The sequence below is a fragment of the Hippocampus bargibanti genome, linkage group LG04, assembly GCF_051943395.1.
Source record: "Hippocampus bargibanti isolate YZ-2025 linkage group LG04, ASM5194339v1, whole genome shotgun sequence".
Taxonomy (NCBI): Eukaryota; Metazoa; Chordata; class Actinopteri; order Syngnathiformes; family Syngnathidae; genus Hippocampus; species Hippocampus bargibanti.
The window spans coordinates 25,050,881-25,071,169 of NC_142737.1; the positions used below are offsets into that span (position 1 = coordinate 25,050,881).

Below are 20,289 nucleotides of genomic sequence, written 5' to 3' on the forward strand. Positions count from 1 at the left end.
ATTATCTGGTGTCTTCAAATTAAGTTGAACTGTTTCCAAATGCCCACAGTGATTTTGAAACTGTCATGAATGAGCAATTTGTTGAACAGTAATTTAAAATGACACTCCAGTCATATAATCAGACTAATGAAAATGCAACTTTGAAATATATGATTAAGAGGTGGGACTGGGGGGTATATATATGCATACATGCTTCCTATTGATTGTTAGGCTATTGCGGGGAATGTCTTCTGTCTTGTATTTTACCTATATACATATATCCCAATAGTATAGACAAATATATGCCATTATATTTACTACAGTAAAGTGAACTGTCGTCTCCATCTAGATTCGAGAAGGTCCGGCCTTGCACAGAATTTAGGGCTTTAGATACTCCTTTTTCACCAAAGTCATTTACAGCTTAAACATCCTGCACAAGTGCCAGATTACAAACTTATCAGTTCATGGAAAAGACAACCAATTAAAATGTCTATGTTTTACTGCTTGCAGCTGTTGGTGCTCAGAATGCCCAGAGGCGTGGCATTATAATCAAGAAAACAATGTTTTACTAATATATCACTGTAATTTACATATACTCTCAATAAATAGCTTGGCAGAGAGGCGCAGAATTCAGACGTATGTCATCTGATGACTGCGTCTCCTGCCGGCAGTGGGGACAATCTTTCTGGTTCTGAGTCTCTGTCCACGGTGTCTGTCTGTCATATCTCTGACAGGAATCTAAGCAGTTATTCGAGTTTTGTACAGAAACGAGTCCTTGCAGTCTTACCAAGAAAAGCCTAATTCCAACTACTCAGTCTTGACAAGATATAAAGCAGTTATATTCAACAAAGAAAAACAAATGAAAAATATCCATCCATCCATTATCCGAACCGCTTATTCCTCATTAGGGTCGCGGGGGGTGCTGGAGACTATCTCAGCTGTCTTCGGGCACGAGGTGGGGGACACCCTGAATTGGTTGCCAGCCAATCGTAGGGCACACAAAGACGAACAACAGTCACTCTCACACTCACACCTAGGGACAATTTGGAGTTGTCATTCTGCCTGCCATGCATGTTTTTGGAGTGTGGGAGGAAACCGGAGGACCCGGAGAAAACCCATGCGGGCCCGGGGAGAACATGCAAACTCCACACAGGGAGGCCGGACCGGCGACCTCTGCACTGTGAAGCCGTTGTGCTAACCACTCAACTACCGGGCCGCCCTAACGGAATATATATATATATATATATATATATATATATATATATATATATATATATATATATATATATATATATATATTTATATATATATATTTCAAGTCAAGTCATAACTTTGAAACGTTGTTACTCACAGCTGCTTGCCAGGGTTAAGAGAGGCAGCATCTATTTCCCTGTCAAAATCTGTGCGCAGGTCCTCCAGGGCACCATCATCTCCAAAAGCTCCCCACTCTGTATTGACGCACATCCGCCCTTCATCACCATCCAGCAACTCAAGGTTCCTCATTTGTTCCATGTAACAGGCATTCGTCCCTGTTCCTGTAAACATCAAATGTGAGGAATAAATGACAAGCAGCTTTTGATTCTTTTTGTCTTTGATGTCTATTGTCTTCATCTTTGTTAAAGTACGTCTATAATACAAATCACATCTAAAAGAGCCCCAATGTCACTAACATCAGTAAATGAAGAATATCATCAAAAAAGTACAATACTGAGGATAGGGTAATTCTTTCCATTTTAATGGTTCCACCTCAAAACAACCTGATTCCACCATGTATTATTATTATATTATATTATATTATATTATATTATATTATATTATATATTATATGTAGTCACAAGAGGGCACAAGCCAGAGTCTTATTGTGCCGGTCCCAAGCCCGGATAAATAGAGGGCTGTGTCAGGAAGGGCATCCGATGTAAAAAAAATTGCCAAAACAAATATGCGAATCAAACCTCTGAATCCCATACCGGATCGGTCGAGGCCCGGGTTAACAACGGCCGCCATTGGTACTGTTGACCTTCAGAGTGCCAGTGGAAAATTGACTACTGTTGGTCGAAGAAGGAGAGGAGGGATGTGTGCCCAGAGGAAAAGAGAGAAATGGAATGCCAAGAGTATAGAACTAAGAGTAGGAACAATGACAGGTAAAGGTAGAGAGCTGGTTGACATGATGCAGAGAAGGAAGGTAGACATACTGTGTATCCAGGAGACCAGGTGGAAAGGGAGCAAGGCTAGAAGCTTAGGGTCAGGGTTTAAGTTGTTCTATCATGGTGAAGACAAAAAGAGAAATTGAGTTGGGGTTATCTTAAAAGAGGAGTTTGTTAGGAATGTCTTAGAAGTAAAAAGAGTATCAGATAGAATGATTAGTCTGAAGGTAGAAATTGAAGGCGTGATGTTCAATGTTGTTTGTGGGTATGCCCCACAAGTAGGATGTGAGCTGGTGGAGAAGGAGACATTTTGGTTGGACTTTGATGAAGTCATACAGAACATCCCGAAAAGTGAGAGGGTTGTAATTGGTGGAGACTTCAATGGACATGTTGGCGCAGGAAACAAAGATGATGAGGAGGTGATGGGCAAGTTTGGACTCCAGATGAGGAACGCTGAAGGACAGATGGTGGTTGACTTTGCTAAGAGAATGGAAATGGCTATTTTGAATACTTTCTTTCAGAAGAGGCAGGAACATATGGTGACCTATAAGAGTGGAGGCTGAAGTACACAGGTAGACTGCATTTTGTGTCAACGACGCCATCTAAAGGAAATCAGTGACTGCAAAGTAGTGGTTGGTGAGAGTGTACCCAGACAGCAGAGGTTGGTGGTGTGTAGGATGACGCTGGCAGTGAGGAAGATGAAGAAACCAAAGGCCGAAGTGAAGACAAAATGGTGGAAGTTGAAAAAGGAAAAGTGTTGCATGACATTTAGGAAGGAGGTAAGACAAGCACTGGGTGGGCAAGAGGTATTTCCAGATGACTGGCAAACTACAGCAAACATAATCAGAGACACGGGTCGGAAAGTACTTGGTATATCGAGTGGAAGAAAGGTAGATAAGGAGACTTTGTGGTGGAATGGGGAGGTGCAGGAGTGTATACAGAGAAGGAGGTTAGCAAAGAAGAAGTGGGACACTGAGAGGACGGACGAGAGTAGACAGCAGTACAAGGAGATGCAGCGCACGGTTAAAGTAAAGGTGGCAAAGGCCAAACAAGAGGCCTATGATGACTTGTACTAGCAACCACTCATTTGATGACAATGAGGGTAAAATCTTAGCGAAAGAACATAGATGGTTTGAAAGGGGGGTAAAAGAAGCGATTCTTATAAAACAACAAAATCCTTCATTAAACCGGTCTGGTGGGGTGAGGTTCAATTTGGATCGTTCATACAATAGCCTGCTTAGGCAAAACAGGTTAGGCAACTTTCGTAATGCTGATGAGGGTCGTTATGCTGATGAGGTGATACCGGTGGGAGTGGGGGTAATAGGCCAGTCGTTAGTCAGGAATGTAGGAACAATCAGTGGGGCCACAGGGAGGGGTCCTCTGCCCCCCCAACCTGAGAGTAGGGACCTATCACAGCTGTGTCCGGGCGCCACCATGTCTGGACATTAGGGATGTATAAATGGGGCCGATACGACCAGTCAGACTTTAGTTCGCTGACGAAGCCTCTTGGATAGGAGGCGAAACGTCCGAAACCTTCACTTTTGTACAGATGACGGCTGAAGAAACCTTCTCATCGATGGACCACTCCTGTACGACTGAGAGCTTACACAGACGTATTTAAGTTAAGGTGTACTATTAAGGCTGGGCGCTAACAATGGAACATACCCTAGAACCTATTCCAAAGTTGTTCTTCAGTGCTAGACAAGGAGCGACATGACATCACTGTCATCAGATTGGCAGACGTCGGTGTTTCTTTTAGCGATATACCACATAACAGTGTGTGGTTTTTGTAGGAGCAGCGATGTGGCATTGTTCACAACAGTTTTTACTACAAGCTTATTATTGGTACTGTATAAATGTGTAAATACTGCATTTAAAAAGTACAACAAGAAGAAAAGTGTCAGCAAAATAACTTTGAAATTGAAATCATTAGCACATAAGAGCTTTTGACGAATTTAAGTAAAACATTTAAACAATGGATGTTATTCAACAATACTACACTGTTCAAAGTTTGCAAAGGAGCACTATGTTCTTCAGCGCACACAATTACAAAATACAAAAAACTCTCAATATTAAATTTTTCAATGAATTGTTTTTACAGGAGTAGAGATTTTGAAAACTCACCTACGATGAGACCAATTTCACAGTTGTGATCATCATAGCCACAAGTCATCATAGCTCCAACTGTATCGTTAATGACAGCCATTATGTCAACATTAATGTCCTACAATAAGAAGAGAGCCGACAATGGAGAAATTCATTGATTACAGCAGAAATATGTATAACTGACACATTACCACAGTCCCCATGGATTGGATGTTTGACACAAATCACCATGTTTACTTTGAATTAATTTAACTTACATTGTAAAAGATTCTTTTCGTGGCTTAGGCATATTTCTCCTGTTACTACTACACCCCAATGTGTTAATTATACAGTAAAGTCTTGTTATATCGATATTCAAGGGAGTCTGAAAAAATATCGATATAACCGGGACTATCGATATATCCGACCCTGTTTGCATGTAATTTTGTCCGTGCGTGCATAGAAATAGTATCGATATAACCGGGACTATCGATATATCCGATATCGATATAACGAGACTTTACTGTACTTATAGAAGTGGAGCCTTTTCACTGTCATGAAGGTTATGAATTGTGACTGAGCGGTGTTTTTGCTGCACTTACTCCTCGTTTCTTCACAGATTTCTGCAGGAGGTTGACAACATCTTTTCCTTCTACTCCACTTGCCCTGAAAGCTTTGGTCCAAGAAATCAATACACTCTGAATAAGGGTGAAATGAAAAGACACAAAACCAGAGACATTTTCTCAATCTGTACATCACTGTTTCACAAACACTTAACTAAATAACAATCACAAATATAACAACTACCATTATCTGAGGGGTGTAAGATGAGGGTTAAAAAAATCAGCTAAAACAACAAAGTTGACCACTTGGAGAACAAAAAAGGGCACTTGTGAGGGGACTCAAGCCAGCAAGGGAATGCAACACCAGACCCCGGTTTATTTGAAAATGAATGTGAAAATGATGACTTTGAAATGAGTAGTGTTAATTAACATCAACTGGGGGTTTATTTTTTTCAATACAATGCTTACCACGGTCAGACATTTTTCCACAGGAAAAAAGGTCAATTGGCGGATGTATGGGCCGAGGGGTGGATAACCTGAGTAACTTATTCATCCATCAACCCATTCCTCCCTCGGTCCATCCTTTGGAACGCTTGTGCAAACAAGTGTTTCCGGTAGGCTGGAGCCTACCCTAGATGTGTTTGGGTGAAAGGCAAGTTACACCCTGAACTGGTCACCAGCCAATCGCAGTCAATGGAATAATCAATTCTATTAAGTGCTGTTAGCAACAGCCCTTTCAGGAACATAAAATCATTTTTGCACACAACAAAAACTACATGCAAATGTAAGATCAGGGACATGGATCGAATTGCCACTGTGGTGTTCAAAAGATGGTTCACTGGTCCATAACACAATGACAGTTGGACTCAAGCCCCTTTTTTGTTGCAATGGATTTCAACCGAAAACATTTCTTACCTCATCCAGCTTGCTCTGTTGACATGGAAAAGAAAATGTAAAGCCCAGAGGAAGCCTTTTGTCCTTTATTCTCAACTTCTCAAGGAAATTAGCCAGGCATTCGGCTATATGGTCAAATAACTGAAACAAAGTAAAATGAAATAGCTATTGGTGTATAATAATTCATGTTCAACCTCGCTCCACTCTCAAAGTCACAGTCTTATTTATAATACGGCAAAAGAATCAATGTAATGTGTGTTCATTTGTGGTTTCAAAACAAAGACACTAAAAAAGAAATAAAAATGCAATATTTGCATATATACACACACACATTATATATATATATATATATATATATATATATATATATATATATATATATATATATATATATATATATATATATATATATATATACAGTAAAGTCTCGTTATATCGATACTCAAGGGAGTCCGAAAATATCGATATAACCGGGACTATCGATATATCCGATCCTGCGCCGAACTGCATTAAACAAAAGCCGCCAAAAGAGGGCAGCCAAGCGCCATATAAGAAACGGAGCTGGCCATTAGCTCCCTTTTTTTGTTCCCCCAATGTTGCCTCAAAATGGCACATATAATTCTTGAATGATTGTAAACATGTATGCTTTAATCTTCAGAACTACAGTGTATTTGAAACATATTCATAACTGGATGTGTAACAAGAAAGCATATTATCCGAATGTGAAGCCATTGTTTGGATTCACAAGCAATGCAAGACGTCTTGGCTTGAAGACATTTTTATTTGCATTTGAATAAAAAGTGACATCGGCTGTCCTTTAATACACAGTATGGAATGTTAATAATTTTCAAAATCATCGCGCTTCAGCAGACAAAACAAGAAACATTGTTGCAAAAAACGATTGCATTCATATACAGTACAGTGGGCATGTCCATAACACAACAGGGAAACTGCAACGCTTACATCTTACTGTATTATGTATACAATTTAAAAAAGTCATCAATCTTCTTCTGCTTCCCATTTTTACCTTTTAACACAAACACTTCAATCTCGTCTGCTACACACGAGCTAGCGTCTGAAAATGAAAATGGCTCTGCTACACGAGTGCTGGGCACGTAACCAAGTCACCTGACCAAGTCGACCAATGGCGCGACTGATGGCGTGACACGTAACCAAGACACGTGACCAAGTTGACCAATGGCGCGACCGATGGCGTGTCACGTGACAAAGTCACACGGCCAAGTCGACCAATAGCGCGACCGATGGCGGCTCATGTGACCAAGTCGACCAATGGCGCGACGGATGGCGGCTCACGTAACAAGACACGTGACCAAGTTGACCAATGGCGCGACGGATATATCGATGTAAACAACAAAAATAGCCGGCGGGGGATGAAAAGGAGCACCGTAATAACCGGATTATCGTAACAACCGGGTATCGTACTAAACGGTACTAATTATACATAAAAAGACTAGAAATGTGCAAGGGAAACGAAAATAATATCGTAATAAGCGGTACTATCGATATAACCGATATCGATATAACGAGACTTTACTATATATATATATATATATATATATATATATATATATATATATATATATATATATATATATATATATATATATATATACACACACACACACACACACACACACACACACACACACACACACACACACACACACACACACACACACACACACACAGTAAAGTCTCGTTATATCGATATCGGATATATCGATAGTCCCGGTGATATCGATACTATTTCTATGCACGCACGGAGAAAATTACATGCAAACAGGGTCGGATATATCGATAGTCCCGGTTATATTGATATTTTTTCGGACTCCCTTGAATATCGATATAACGAGACTTTACTGTATATGTGTATAGATAGACACACACACACACACACACACACACACACACACACACACACACACACACACACACACACACGCCCCTTCTTTTTTGCTATGGTGATGGACAGGCTGACAGACGATGTTAGACAAGAATCTCCTTGGACCATGATGTTTGCAGATGACATTGTGATCTGTAGCGAGAACAGGGAACAGCTAGCTGGCGGAGAAACCAGAGATGTGGAGATATGCCCTGGAAAGGAGAGGAATGAAGATCAGTCGCAGCAAGACGGAATATATGTGTGTGATTGAGAGGGATCCAAGTGCAAGAGTGATGCGACAGGGAGAAGAGATAAAAAAGGTGGAGGATTTTACGTACTTGGGGTCAACTGTCCAGAGCAATGGAGAGTGTGGAAAAGAGGTGAAGAAGCGTGTCCAGGCAGGCTGGAGCGGCTGGAGAAAAATGTCAGGTGTGTTGTACGATAGAAGGGTTTCAGCTAGGATGAAAGGAAAAGTGTATCAAACTGTGGTCAGACCAGCCATGATGTTTGGACTGCCATGATGTTTGGACTGGAGACAGTGCCACTGAAGAAAAGACAGGAAGCAGAGCTGGAGGTAGCAGAGCTGAAGATGTTGAGGTTTTCTTTGGGAGTGACCAGGTTGGATAGGATCAGGAACGAGTACATTAAAGGGACAACTCATATTAGAGGCGTTGGAGAGAAAGTCAGAGAGGCCAGACTGAGATGGTTTGGACATGTCCTGAGGAGAGAGAGCGACTATATCGGGAAAAGGATGCTGAGCCTCCAACTGCCAGGCAGGAGACCGAGAGGAAGACTGAAGAGGAGGTCTATGGATGTGGTCAAAGAGGACATGAAGGTAGCTGGTGTGAGGGAAGAGGATGCACAAAACCGGGATAGATGGAGGACATTGATTCGCTGAGGCGACCCCTGAGGGGAAAAGGCGAAAGGAAAAGTGTGTGTATATATATATATATATATATATATATATATATATATATATATATATATATATATATATATATATATATATATATATATATATATATATATATATACACACAGTAAAGTCTCGTTATATCGATATCGGATATATCGATAGTCCCGGTTATATCGATACTATTTCTATGCGCGCACGGAGAAAATTACATGCAAACAGGGTCGGATATATCGATAGTCCCGGTTATATCGATATTTTTTCGGACTCCCTTGAATATCGATATAACGAGACTTTACTGTATATATATATATATATATATATATATATATATATATATATATATATATATATATATATATATATATGATTAATTTTCCCATGTCCAATTTCAGGCATAAATGAAAAAAAAAAATAAGGGAAGGTAACGTGTGTGTGCAAGCGGGTTTAGGCATGCTTGTGGGGATATGTATCTTTGTATGTTGGGGGAAGGGCAGTCCTTTGTTTATGTTGTGATTTTGATTTTGATTTTAAACTGGACAGTAGTTCGTTACATTTTCTGTATGAAAAGTAATTTCTAAATAAAGTTTGCTTGATTGATTGATTATTTGATTGAAATGCATCAAGCCTGCAAGCCACTGACTTCACCAGACTGTAGCATTGTTCATTTGAAATGATTTTACGGGCCCTTACGCAGCCTATTTCAATTCTTGTTTGTTTCTGCAACTTTCTCTCTTCAGTTCAGGAGGGAAATGAATGCTCTATTGCAAGGGTGTCAAACTCAGGTCCTGGAGGGATGCTGTCTTGCACGTTTTCCAAGTCTCCCTGTTGCAACACACCTACTTGGCATCTAGACCTGCTAATTAATAAATTAGCTAATAAATCTTAATTGACAGAAATGTTGAAACTTAATATTTATTCTACAGGTACACCAGCGGTGCCCGAACTTTTTGTACCGAAGATTGACTTTTCGATCAACCAACCTCCGTCGATTGCCCAGTTATCGCGCATGCTGATGCTCATACACACGCACACCATGATGAGCAACAACTTGACACGGAGGCATGCAATGCACTTTTGCAGCAGAGAAATGACATTTTATAAAATATGAAGAGAAAAATATTTCGACAAATATTTGTGAGAAAAAGTATGACATTATTCACAAGTATTATGGAGTGTATCAAACCTCAGATCCACAGCCTCTCTTCAGATGATCCGGAATATCATAAATCTGATTTACCATGTCCACTTTTTCCTCGCCATTTCCCAGAACTGTAACCAGAAGCACTCTAAAGGTGGAGCCACCTAGATCAAGTGCCAGAAATTCTCCTTGTTCTGAACATAGAAGCAAACAAAGGATATTAACGTAATTACATTATTCACATACAGTACAAAATGGGGCAGCACAGTGGGAAAACTGCTGAGCCTATCTGCCTCGCAAATCTGAGGTTGAGGCCAGACCTTTCTATCTAGCGTTTTCATTCCACGAGCTTGCAGTCAGGGGAGGCAGGTGAGGCTGTGCCTCACCTGTCATCATGGAAATATCAAAGGACAAAATAAATTAAACAGTTATATTTATTTAGTGATTTGTACTTTCACGTTCTTTTCCATTTAACTTCACCATTTTTGGAGTTTTTTCAAAATCGCTGAATTTTCACATTTACCGTTCAAATACTAAGTGGAGACGAGTGGTGAGGCAGCAGCCGGCTGAGCCTCACCATGGATTGCGCAATCACTATGCTCGCTTGCTCTGCAGTGAGACCGCATTTCTGTCCCTCTGCATATCGCTATTCAAGTGTTGAAAAGCTTTTAGTATATGAATGAAATTTCTAGTTTAGCTGGTGTATATAATGTACAGTCACTGTACATTATAAACATTGTACTACAGTGTTTAGTTTATTTTATTTTTATCAAAACTGTGCATCGGTGATGCACACAGTTCTCCTGCCTCAAGACAGGGGGCGCTGTTGATTAGAGATTCTTCTTGCGACTCCTTGGCTGCAGAATAATAGAATTAGTGACAGCAAGCTACAGTAAACAGTTAGCAAGTTAAGTGCAACATCCAGTCATTTGTTTCGTGTTGCTTGGCCTTATTTTCAGAAAGGTGGATTATATATCTAAATTGAAAGAATTTTCTAAACTGGACTTTCAATCGAAGCAGGAGATAATAATTAAAGGAAGACCAACACCGGACTTTATGTAAAGCTCACAAACGGTGAGGGATGAATGTAAATCTCCCTGACAGCTTCTCAGCTTTTTGGCCAAGAAGGAGCTCATTGAAACTATTCCTGAAGCGACAAAGTTCCTCCAGCTCGTGCTCAATGTTCCAGCTACTACAACATCAGTGGAGCGGTCATTCTCAGCACAAAAGACTGAAAACATGTATACAATCGGAACGGGAACTGATCAAGGACGACTTTCTTCACTGGCAGTGATCACCATTGAGACAGAGACTTGGACTTCATTTATAAGTAAAGGTAACACGATAATATTTTTTTTAATTCTTTTTTTATGCTACAGTTTGTATACAGTATATAAAGAATGCTGACATGACATTTTAAACAAAACATGTTAACTGTTGCCAATCAAATGGTGAATAAGGTACTCTGTGGAGTTCATATGTTTGTAAATCTGACCGTGATGACTTCAGTGCCTCACCAGCCATGAACCTCACCGCAGGTCACTGGCTCCTATAATCCCTTCAAAACACTTTTTAGTTCAATTAAGGATTTTAAATCAGGGGTGCCCAAGTTTAATTCTGAAAAAAAATTACACATATCGGAAGATCAGCTCATTAGCAAGCAGTGACAAGTCTGATTATGATCGTGATCATTTAGATCATGTGTGTTGGAAGACGGAGAGATCTAATACAAGCTGGATCGGATGTCTCTAGGACCAAACTTTGGCACCCACTTCGAAATAAAATAGGAATTATTGTGAATGGCTGTTTGTACATACAGTGTATGTTGCCAAGTAATTGGCTGAAAAACAGGATAGAAAATTTATATATGCTACAATGTTTTGCATTTGAGAACAATCTCGAGGAGATTCAGGTTAATCACAAGACGAAACCCATGCGACTTCACCCATCCCTTCTGCCATACTGTGTTGCAGTGTTGCAGAAATAAAAGAAATAAAAAGACACATCCACGAGTCTCGTCTTCATTAATACAGCAGCATCGTGGAGATGAAGACAGTCACTGTTGTGACACCCGTCACATTGGTGCCGTGACCCGTCGATCACAAGTGACTCTCCACTTCGGACCGGGACCGCGATGCTGCACAGTGTCTTCATCCCATCACTCGGTGGACGGTGTGTCGACCCCGTTCTTTAAATTGTGTGTTTATTGTCTGAGCTGCTGTTTTGCAATTGTTGTGCTTTTTTTTTTCCTGTAAGTTTTTTTTTGTGAAGTTTGAGAATGAGCTCCTTCCAAGGGACATTTAGCACACCTTTTAATAAGTGTATTGGTAGAGGTAGAGGCATCCCGACCATGTTACAGGTGTGGAGTCCCATCCAGAGTGATGTAGTAGAGGGGAATGGGCAGGTTCTAGCTGAGGCCACTTATGTTAGTGGGGACAGAGTTCCTTCCCAGACCCAGTGTAGTACATCTCAGACGAGCGCACAGACTCCTGACACACCAGTGACAGATCCCTTACCCCAGTCACCTGACGTAGTTGGTCAGATGAGTGACATAATTAGACACATTGGCCAGCAGCTGGCAGACAGCATTGTTGCACATCTCAGCCCAACACATAACGTCCCCATGCATAACACCTCATTCCCACATGACACGCCCATTGACACAACAACACAAAGTCTTGACTCATCACAAGTTCTGATACTACCGCACAGGAAAGTTCGCGAACCCCTGACTTTCAAGGGTGACCACACTGATCAAATGAATGTAGATGAGTGGGAAGACCTAATGAGGAACTACATAAGGAGAGCAAAAGTAGCTCCTGAGCATCAGGCAGAGGAAATCCTCATGAACATCAGCGGTAGAGCTAAAGATGTTGTCAAGGTTAGCACAAGAAACAGTGGAGTTGATGTAACCCAGAACCCAAATGCCATCTATAGCCTTCTTCGCAAGCATTTTTCTACTGCCCCTTGTTCACCTCTCCCTCTAGCAGACTTTTACACCACGCTGCCCAGGGATAAGGAGGCCCCATATGACTACTGGTTGAGGCTTAACAACGCAGCTGAAGTTGCCACCAATCGTCTCAAAGAACAGGGCAGAGATTTCGACTGTTCTTCCCTCGACGTAACACGGATGTTTATTAAAAATTGTCCATCCAAAGATCTTTCCATGACACTTAGGTCAAAAACAGTGGATAAATGGTCGGCAGTTGAGGTCCAAGCCATCCTGGATGAGTACCAGACAGAAATGAGTCCCAGGACTGCCACTCCAGCTGCGGCGAACAGTCAACCCATTCATGTAAATAAAAGTGAAATGCTTCAGAATACAGCATGTCAGGACAACGATAAAATATCCCACTCAGCCAGGCCACCCGACTCCGCAAATCTTGAGCGTGTCATTTCCATGCTGGAAAGAGTTTTGCTGCAAGGAGCTAACAATCCCTCTGCCTCTGGTAGACGCAAGTCAAGGCTTCCAATGGTGGACGGTTTGAATAAGCTACCATGTGCTGTCTGTGCTAGCGCTGACCATTCTGCGCTTATTCACTGCCGCGAAAAAAGACTTTGTTTTCTGTGCTTTTCACCTGATCACTCCAGACGCAACTGCCCCACACAAGTGCAGCCCACAAGATCACTACTGTCGGGAAACTAATGTCTCCGCATCCAAGGGAGTATGATGCGGATGAAGTTCATGACCCTCCCAACAGTTCGACAGATGATCTTGATTCGATATTAGAGTCCCTCACTTCCAGTGTCCCCACGGAGAAGACTGTTATCTTCCAAGGCACACACAAGGTCCTGAAGTCAGATAGCTTGTTCTACACCACTGCCACTGTCGCAGGCATTTCCCTGACCGCAATGATTGACAGCGGCTCTACTGGTTGCACATTGAGTGAGTCGGCTATGGCACGATTGTTAGTGTGCAACCCTAACATCAAACGTTACTCTGCAGATGACGTTGTCATTGTAGGATGTGGTGGTCATCAGGTGACGCCTTCGGCCATATGTGATTTGGAAATAGTCGTGTACAATTGCAAGCTAGCTGTGCCCATGTTTGTGGTGCCTGGACAAACCGACGACATAATTCTTGGCAGCAATGCCATTAAGAAAATCCTTCACCTGATGCGGAAGACTGAAGGCTATTGGCGGCTCATGTCAGAGCCCGGTAGTTCGATTGATGATGACTCCCACCACTTTTTCTCACTGCTTTCCAACACAGAGAAATGGAGGGGTGGAACGATTCCTGACAAAGTTGGCACGCTGAAGTTGCAGCAATGTGTGATGTTGCAACCAGAGAGTGAACATCTTGTTTGGGCTAAGCTTCCCGCCTGCGCACCAATGTCAGTTGGCAGCACGGTCATAGTTGAACCAACTCAAGCAAGGTGCAGATCCAGGAAGATTCTGGTTGGCCGGATTATCACACCGATGTGGGGCGATGGATGGCTCCCAGTGAGGGTCATCAACCCCTCGACTGAAAAAGTGGTGTTGAGAAGAAACACAAAGCTGGCAGATGTATTTCCCTGCATTGCGACAGAAGACTTGTCTGAACCTGACAACATCCAAATTATGTCCCAATCTGTTCAGAATGCCACCGCAAGGCCAAGGTCCAAAGAAGACATCAAAATAGCACTGGACGAGCTTGGACTACATGATCTGGACTTGGATGCATGTGCTGTCTCCGATACGTGGAGGGACAGACTTTTCCAACTCATTGAGAGATATGAAGCAGTATTTTCACGGAACAGGATGGACTGTGGAGAGGCCTCTGAATTTGTGCACAAGATACACCTCGTGGATGAGAGACCATTCCGCCTGCCTTATCGAAGAGTGCCACCAAGTCAATATGAAAAGCTGAGAATGACTCTCAATGAGATGGAAGAAAAAGGCATTATTCGGAAATCCACGAGTGAATATGCATCTCCATTGGTCTTAGTGTGGAAGAAGAATGGGGAGTTGCGCATCTGCACGGATTTCAGATGGCTAAATGCGAGGACACAGCGCGATGCTCACCCATTGCCCCATCAGGCTGACGCTCTTGCCGCACTTGGAGGAAATGTCTTCTTCTCCACCATGGACCTCACCTCGGGATTTTATAATGTGCCCCTGTTTGAGGACCATAAGAAGTACACCGCCTTCTCGTCCCCATTTGGCCTACATGAATATAACCGGATGCCACAAGGCCTTTCGAACAGCCCGGCTACATTCATGCGGATGATGCTTTCCATTTTCGGGGACAAGAACTTCACCAGCCTCCTGTGCTATCTTGACGATCTCATGGTCTTTGGTCCGACAGAAGAGATTGCGCTTGAGCGATTGGAGATGGTTTTCTCCCGCTTGAAGAACCATAATCTGAGGCTTGCTCCGAAGAAGTGTCACTTTCTTCGGAGATCTGTGAAGTTCCTTGGCCATGTTGTCTCAGAGTCAGGGGTACGGACAGACCCTGAAAAGGTGGAAGCGATAAACAGTGTACAGGTACCAGACCTAATGGACAGTGATGGCCTCACTCCCTCGCAGAAGAAAATTAGATCTTTCTTGGGAATGGTGTTGTATTATCAGCACTTCATTGAGGACTGCTCCATCAAGGCCAAGCCCCTTTTCAAGCTCCTTTCAGGCCAGAAAACCCGTGGTAAGGCCAGACGCAGGTCGAAACCCACATCGGATGCATCAAGTCATGTGAAGTTGACACCGGCGGACTGGACCACTGAATGTCAAACTGCCTTCGAGACTCTGAAACACGATCTGTCAAACAGTGTAACGTTGGCCCACCCTGACTTTGAGAAACCTTTCATCCTGGCAGTCGATGCATCGTTTGACGGCATTGGAGCTGTCCTCTCCCAGCTTCAGCCTGATGACAAGGTTGCGAGACCAGTGGCATTTGCAAGTAAAACGCTGTCACGAGCCCAATTGAACTACCCTGCACATCGGCTCGAATTTCTTGCTTTAAAGTGGGCCGTATGTGACAAGTTTTCCCACTGGCTAAAAGGCAGACATTTTACTGCATGGTCTGACAACAACCCCTTGACATATATCCTGACGAAGCCCAAACTAGATGCCTGCGAGCAGAGGTGGGTGTCGAAGCTGGCAGCATATGACTTTGACTTGAAGTACGTCCCAGGGCCCAAGAACATAGTGGCTGATGCACTGAGTCGAGAACCCTTCGTTCAGTCTTGCGTGAGCCATCGCCTGGTGAAAGAACCCTACCAATACCTACTCAATGGAGTCCAAGGGGTCGTGAATGAGACTGTACAGGATGCTTTCCGTTTCACCACCAACTGTCAGGCTGTCCACATGGCTGGTGATCATGATGGAGAAGTTTCCCAGGGAGAAGCTCCTGATCAGTCTTCTGGAAGTGCAATTGATGCGCAGGAGGTGTCTGCAGTTTTAGACGTCCATCAGACTGGCGGGACCTCTCGACTCCCTGGAGCAACCCCATTGTCACTACAGCTACCTGAAGAAGACCCTTCCATTGTCATTCCCCATAGTCAGTTACGTGACCTGCAGCACCAAGATTCAACAGTCAGCCGAGTCATGTTCTATGTGCAGCGACATATGAGACCTACCAAACATGAAAGAGCAGCTGAGACGAGCTGTGTTCTTTTGTTGCTGAGGCACTGGAAGAAGCTGAAAGTTCGCGACGGGACTCTTTACAGAGTAAGGAAAGATCGCCACATGAACAGAAGAGTCTTTCAGTTCGTCATACCTGGGTCTCTGAAACACCAAGTCCTACATGGTGTGCATGACGCGGCTGGTCATCAGGGCTGTTCTCGGACACTCTCCTTGGCTAGTGAACGGTTCTTTTGGACAGGGATGGAGAAAGACATTACAAAACATGTAAGGCAGTGCCAGAGGTGCATCTTGGGTAAGACCCCCGAGCCAGACGCCCGGGCACCCCTGGAGAACATCCGCACTTCGGCTCCAATGGAACTGGTATGCATTGATTTTTGGACAGCAGAGTCCGGCGACAAGAAAACCACCGATGTCCTCGTCGTCACCGACCACTTCTCAAAGTTGGCTCTCGCCTTCCCCTGCAGGAACCAATCAGCAAAGCAAGTTGCCCGCTGCCTGTGGGACAAGTTCTTCTGCATTTATGGGTTCCCCAAAAGGATCCATTCGGATCAGGGAGCCAACTTTGAGAGTAGACTCATCAAGGATCTTCTTGAGATGGCAGGGGTGCATAAGTCCCACACAACACCGTATCATCCCATGGGTAATGGCATCGCAGAAAGATTCAACCGGACCCTTGGAGGGATGATCAGAACACTTCCCCCAAAGTCTAGGTCCAAATGGCCACAAATGTTGAATATGTTGACTTTCTGCTACAACTGCACAGTACATGAGACGACGGGCTTTGCGCCATTCTATTTGATGTTTGGACGTGTCCCTCGCTTGCCCATTGACATCATGTTCCATCATGTCTTGGAGAACGCCAATGTTGTCAGTCACAATGAGTTTGTGAGCACCTTGAAGAGAGACCTTTCTGAAGCCGTGCAAATTGCTCAACAGCATGCAGCCAAGGAACAGACCCGCCACGCCCAGATCTACAACCGCAAAGTCAAGGGGTCGCCATTGGCTGTTGGTGACAAGGTGCTACTAGCCAATCGAGGCGAGAAGGGCAAGCGGAAGGTTGCGGATCGTTGGGAGTCAACCCCTTATGACGTGGTGTCTGTGAAGCCGTTGATCAATGTGTACAGGATCCGAGATGATGCCACAGGCAGAGAGAAGGTCGTACACAGGAACTTACTGCTCCCGGTTGACTTCTTGACATTCTCTGGGCAGGTGGAGCCTGGTTCGTGTTCAGAGGGGTCAGAGATGGACGCACATTGTGGGAGTGACAAAAGCTCAGTCCCTGATGATCAGGAGGACACTCAGCTGCGCACTGAGAACTGGGTCATGCAGTCTCCAGCTCAGACAGAGGAACATGAGCACTTCTCTTCAGAGCATGATTCCGCCGATGCATGTCGAGGGGATGTCAGTGAGAGAAGTCTGTCAGCAGGCCATGATATCCACACACAGACTGAACTTTCCACAGACCCGGTGTTTGACATAGCACGCTCGACCCCTGACTCACCCCCAGATGAGACTGAACTTGAGGCGGTAATTTGCACACAACCACAAGACACACAGGGCCCCATCAATTTCACGAGATGTGGTAGGACAGTTAAACCCCCTGACAGGCTGATATGTGAAATGTCCTATCAGAGAGTCGGGATGCCAACATTAATGTGGGTTTAATATGACCATTTGATTTTTTTTTTTGGGTTTGTGCTGTGTGCCAATTGTCGCCATTATCTTTATGGCTTCTCAGTAACGGGTGTTGTTATGTGCTGTTTTGTGAAATGTAAATGGCATTTCTACTAGTCTGTGATAGGATGGGTTTTGAACCACCCTATTCCTTCACACTTCTGAAAGAAGAATTCCTATGATTGACTTCCTTGTACATCCTTGCCCGATAACCTTGTCTATTTTGCCTGTTGGTCTTTCTGTTGTCTTCCGTGTGTATGTTGCCTCACTTCTGCATAATTTAAGGGGGGTGTATGTAACGGAGTTGTACACTTAGGTTATTAAATTATGAAGGAAGTGACGCAACGGCGCACAGTGTGGCACTATGTCCCGCCCATAGTTTCCAGAACAATCTCGAGGAGATTCAGGGTGAGTCGCAATTTTCTGTTGGTCTTGATTAACGCGCATTTTCATGACAATATCTTATTTTGTTTCCCCTTTTTTTACTGTCTAGTGTTATCTAATTAGTTCCCTTATTCATTCGAGTCCAGATTACTTTTTGTGTCATTATTTACTTCACGTTTTGTCGAGTGGAACTTAGCTTCATAGTACTTTTCTATTGCGCAGTTAATCACAAGACGAAACCCATGCGACTTCACCCATCCCTTCTGCCATACTGTGTTGCAGGTAATAATTGTTTCATTTCGTTTTTATTGAACAATATTTAGTTTCTTGTGTCGTGTCTCATTTGCCCGTGAGTGTCCGTGGTTGGTTGAACTGTGCGCCAGCCATTACAAGCGCACCGCGTGTTCTGCCGAGTCTCCGCCCATGATGCGTTCAGGGACATCTTGTAAATAACAGTGAACTTGTGTTGTATTCTCTTTTTCTGTAAATAACCACTATACGATCACACGTTGTTAATTCTGTTTTGTTATCTACAATGTTTTGCATTTGAGAACAATCTCGAGGAGATTCAGGTTAATCACAAGACGAAACCCATGCGACTTCACCCATCCCTTCTGCCATACTGTGTTGCAGTGTTGACATGATCTATAAGTGGTGCACAATGAAATGGCCTCGGATCAAGTACAGGCTGCACAGCCCCTCCTTACTGCTGGCTCCATGGCAAAAGGTAACACCAAAAGTGAACTTGTTGCCATTAATAAGACAGAATCAGTAACTATGCACCAGCTCAGTACAGTGCAACATAATTAATCATAAACGGGCCAATGAATTGGGAAATGTGCACACTGCTGCTTCTGGCATATCTGCAAATGTTGAATTTGATCATGTTATTACATATTCATAACAAATTAATGAATTACTAGTTGTGAAATAAAAATCAGGAATGGTCACAAGTGACCGTAAAAATGGCAACAAAACAACATTGTGCAATTAAAAAGATTGATGGTTAATACAAAGTCCACCACCAAATTAAGATCTTAATTTATTAAATTAAAGTGAAATAGCTAATCTGAATAATCGTATCACTTTGATCTTGTCCTGATCCTTTGCCTCCGCAGTAAAATTAATTGGACTCTGTCAGAGATATGACAGACAGACACCGTGGACAGAGACTCAGAACCAGAAAGATTGTCCCCACTGCCGGCAGGAGACGCAGTCATCAGATGACATACGTCTGAATTCTGCGCCCCTCTGCCAAGCTATTTATTGAGAGTATATGTAAATTACAGTGATATATTAGTAAACATAGTTTTCTTGATTATAATGCCACGCCTCTGGGCGTTCTGAGCACCAACAGCTGCAAGCGGTAAAACATAAGACATTTTAATTGGTTGTCTTTTCCAAGAACTGATAAATTTGTAATCTGGCGCTTGTGCAGGATGTTTAAGCCGTAAATAACTTTGGTGAAAAAAAGAGTATCTAAAGCCCTAAATTCTGTGCAAGGCCGGACCTTCTAGAATCTAGATGGAGACGACAGTTCACCTTGCCGTGTCTGTTTCACTCAGATTTACTGTGGCCATCTGCGCTTTGACTGTAGGCCCATTGTTTAGTTGGTCAGCAAAGCACGGCACTTTTAAACATGATAAATTATTATTCTCCATCAGACTCATATCACAAAAAACAGGCCATCTATATGATATGATGAGAGCATTACCTGTTCCATCTGGAGTTGAGCGTACATAAGTTGGCAGCATCTTTACGGTAGCAGTGGGGTTAGTGTCTCTGCAAAGGCCTTTATCCATTTCACGTCGAAATCTCATTGAAATATCCATCAGTTTTTCATCTGGCAACTGAAGACGGTGCAAGTACTTGTCCAACTAAGCAATTGGAGAAAAGAATTAGAACTGTAAGATTTGAAATACCCCAGTAATATTTTCAGGTTAGAAATCAGCAAATGTATCCGAATACAACGAAGACGTTTCTTTGAACATTGGGACATTAATGCTTAGTATTAACAACAAAACTCATACTTATATTCATACATACTG

The 20,289-nt window shown here is 43.0% G+C and overlaps 1 protein-coding gene and 1 long non-coding RNA gene across 3 annotated transcripts in view; one reads left to right on the top strand and one right to left on the bottom strand.

Annotated features, from left to right (window-relative positions):
- Positions 1-20,289, bottom strand: part of hk2 (hexokinase 2) — a 52,179-nt gene that overhangs the window by 31,534 nt on the left and 356 nt on the right. For both annotated transcript variants that reach the window (XM_088994840.1, XM_088994839.1), the window contains exons 2-7: positions 19,956-20,118; positions 9,668-9,816; positions 5,687-5,806; positions 4,811-4,906; positions 4,248-4,347; positions 1,331-1,514 (exon numbers count right to left, since the gene is read on the bottom strand). In XM_088994840.1, coding sequence (XP_088850966.1) covers positions 1,331-1,514; positions 4,248-4,347; positions 4,811-4,906; positions 5,687-5,806; positions 9,668-9,816; positions 19,956-20,118 — 812 coding nt within the window. The remainder of the gene's footprint in view (positions 1-1,330; positions 1,515-4,247; positions 4,348-4,810; positions 4,907-5,686; positions 5,807-9,667; positions 9,817-19,955; positions 20,119-20,289) is intronic.
- Positions 11,508-18,746, top strand: LOC148899529 (uncharacterized). The gene is made up of 2 exons (XR_016114753.1): positions 11,508-11,794; positions 18,464-18,746. It is a non-coding gene; the product is annotated as an uncharacterized LOC148899529 (long non-coding RNA).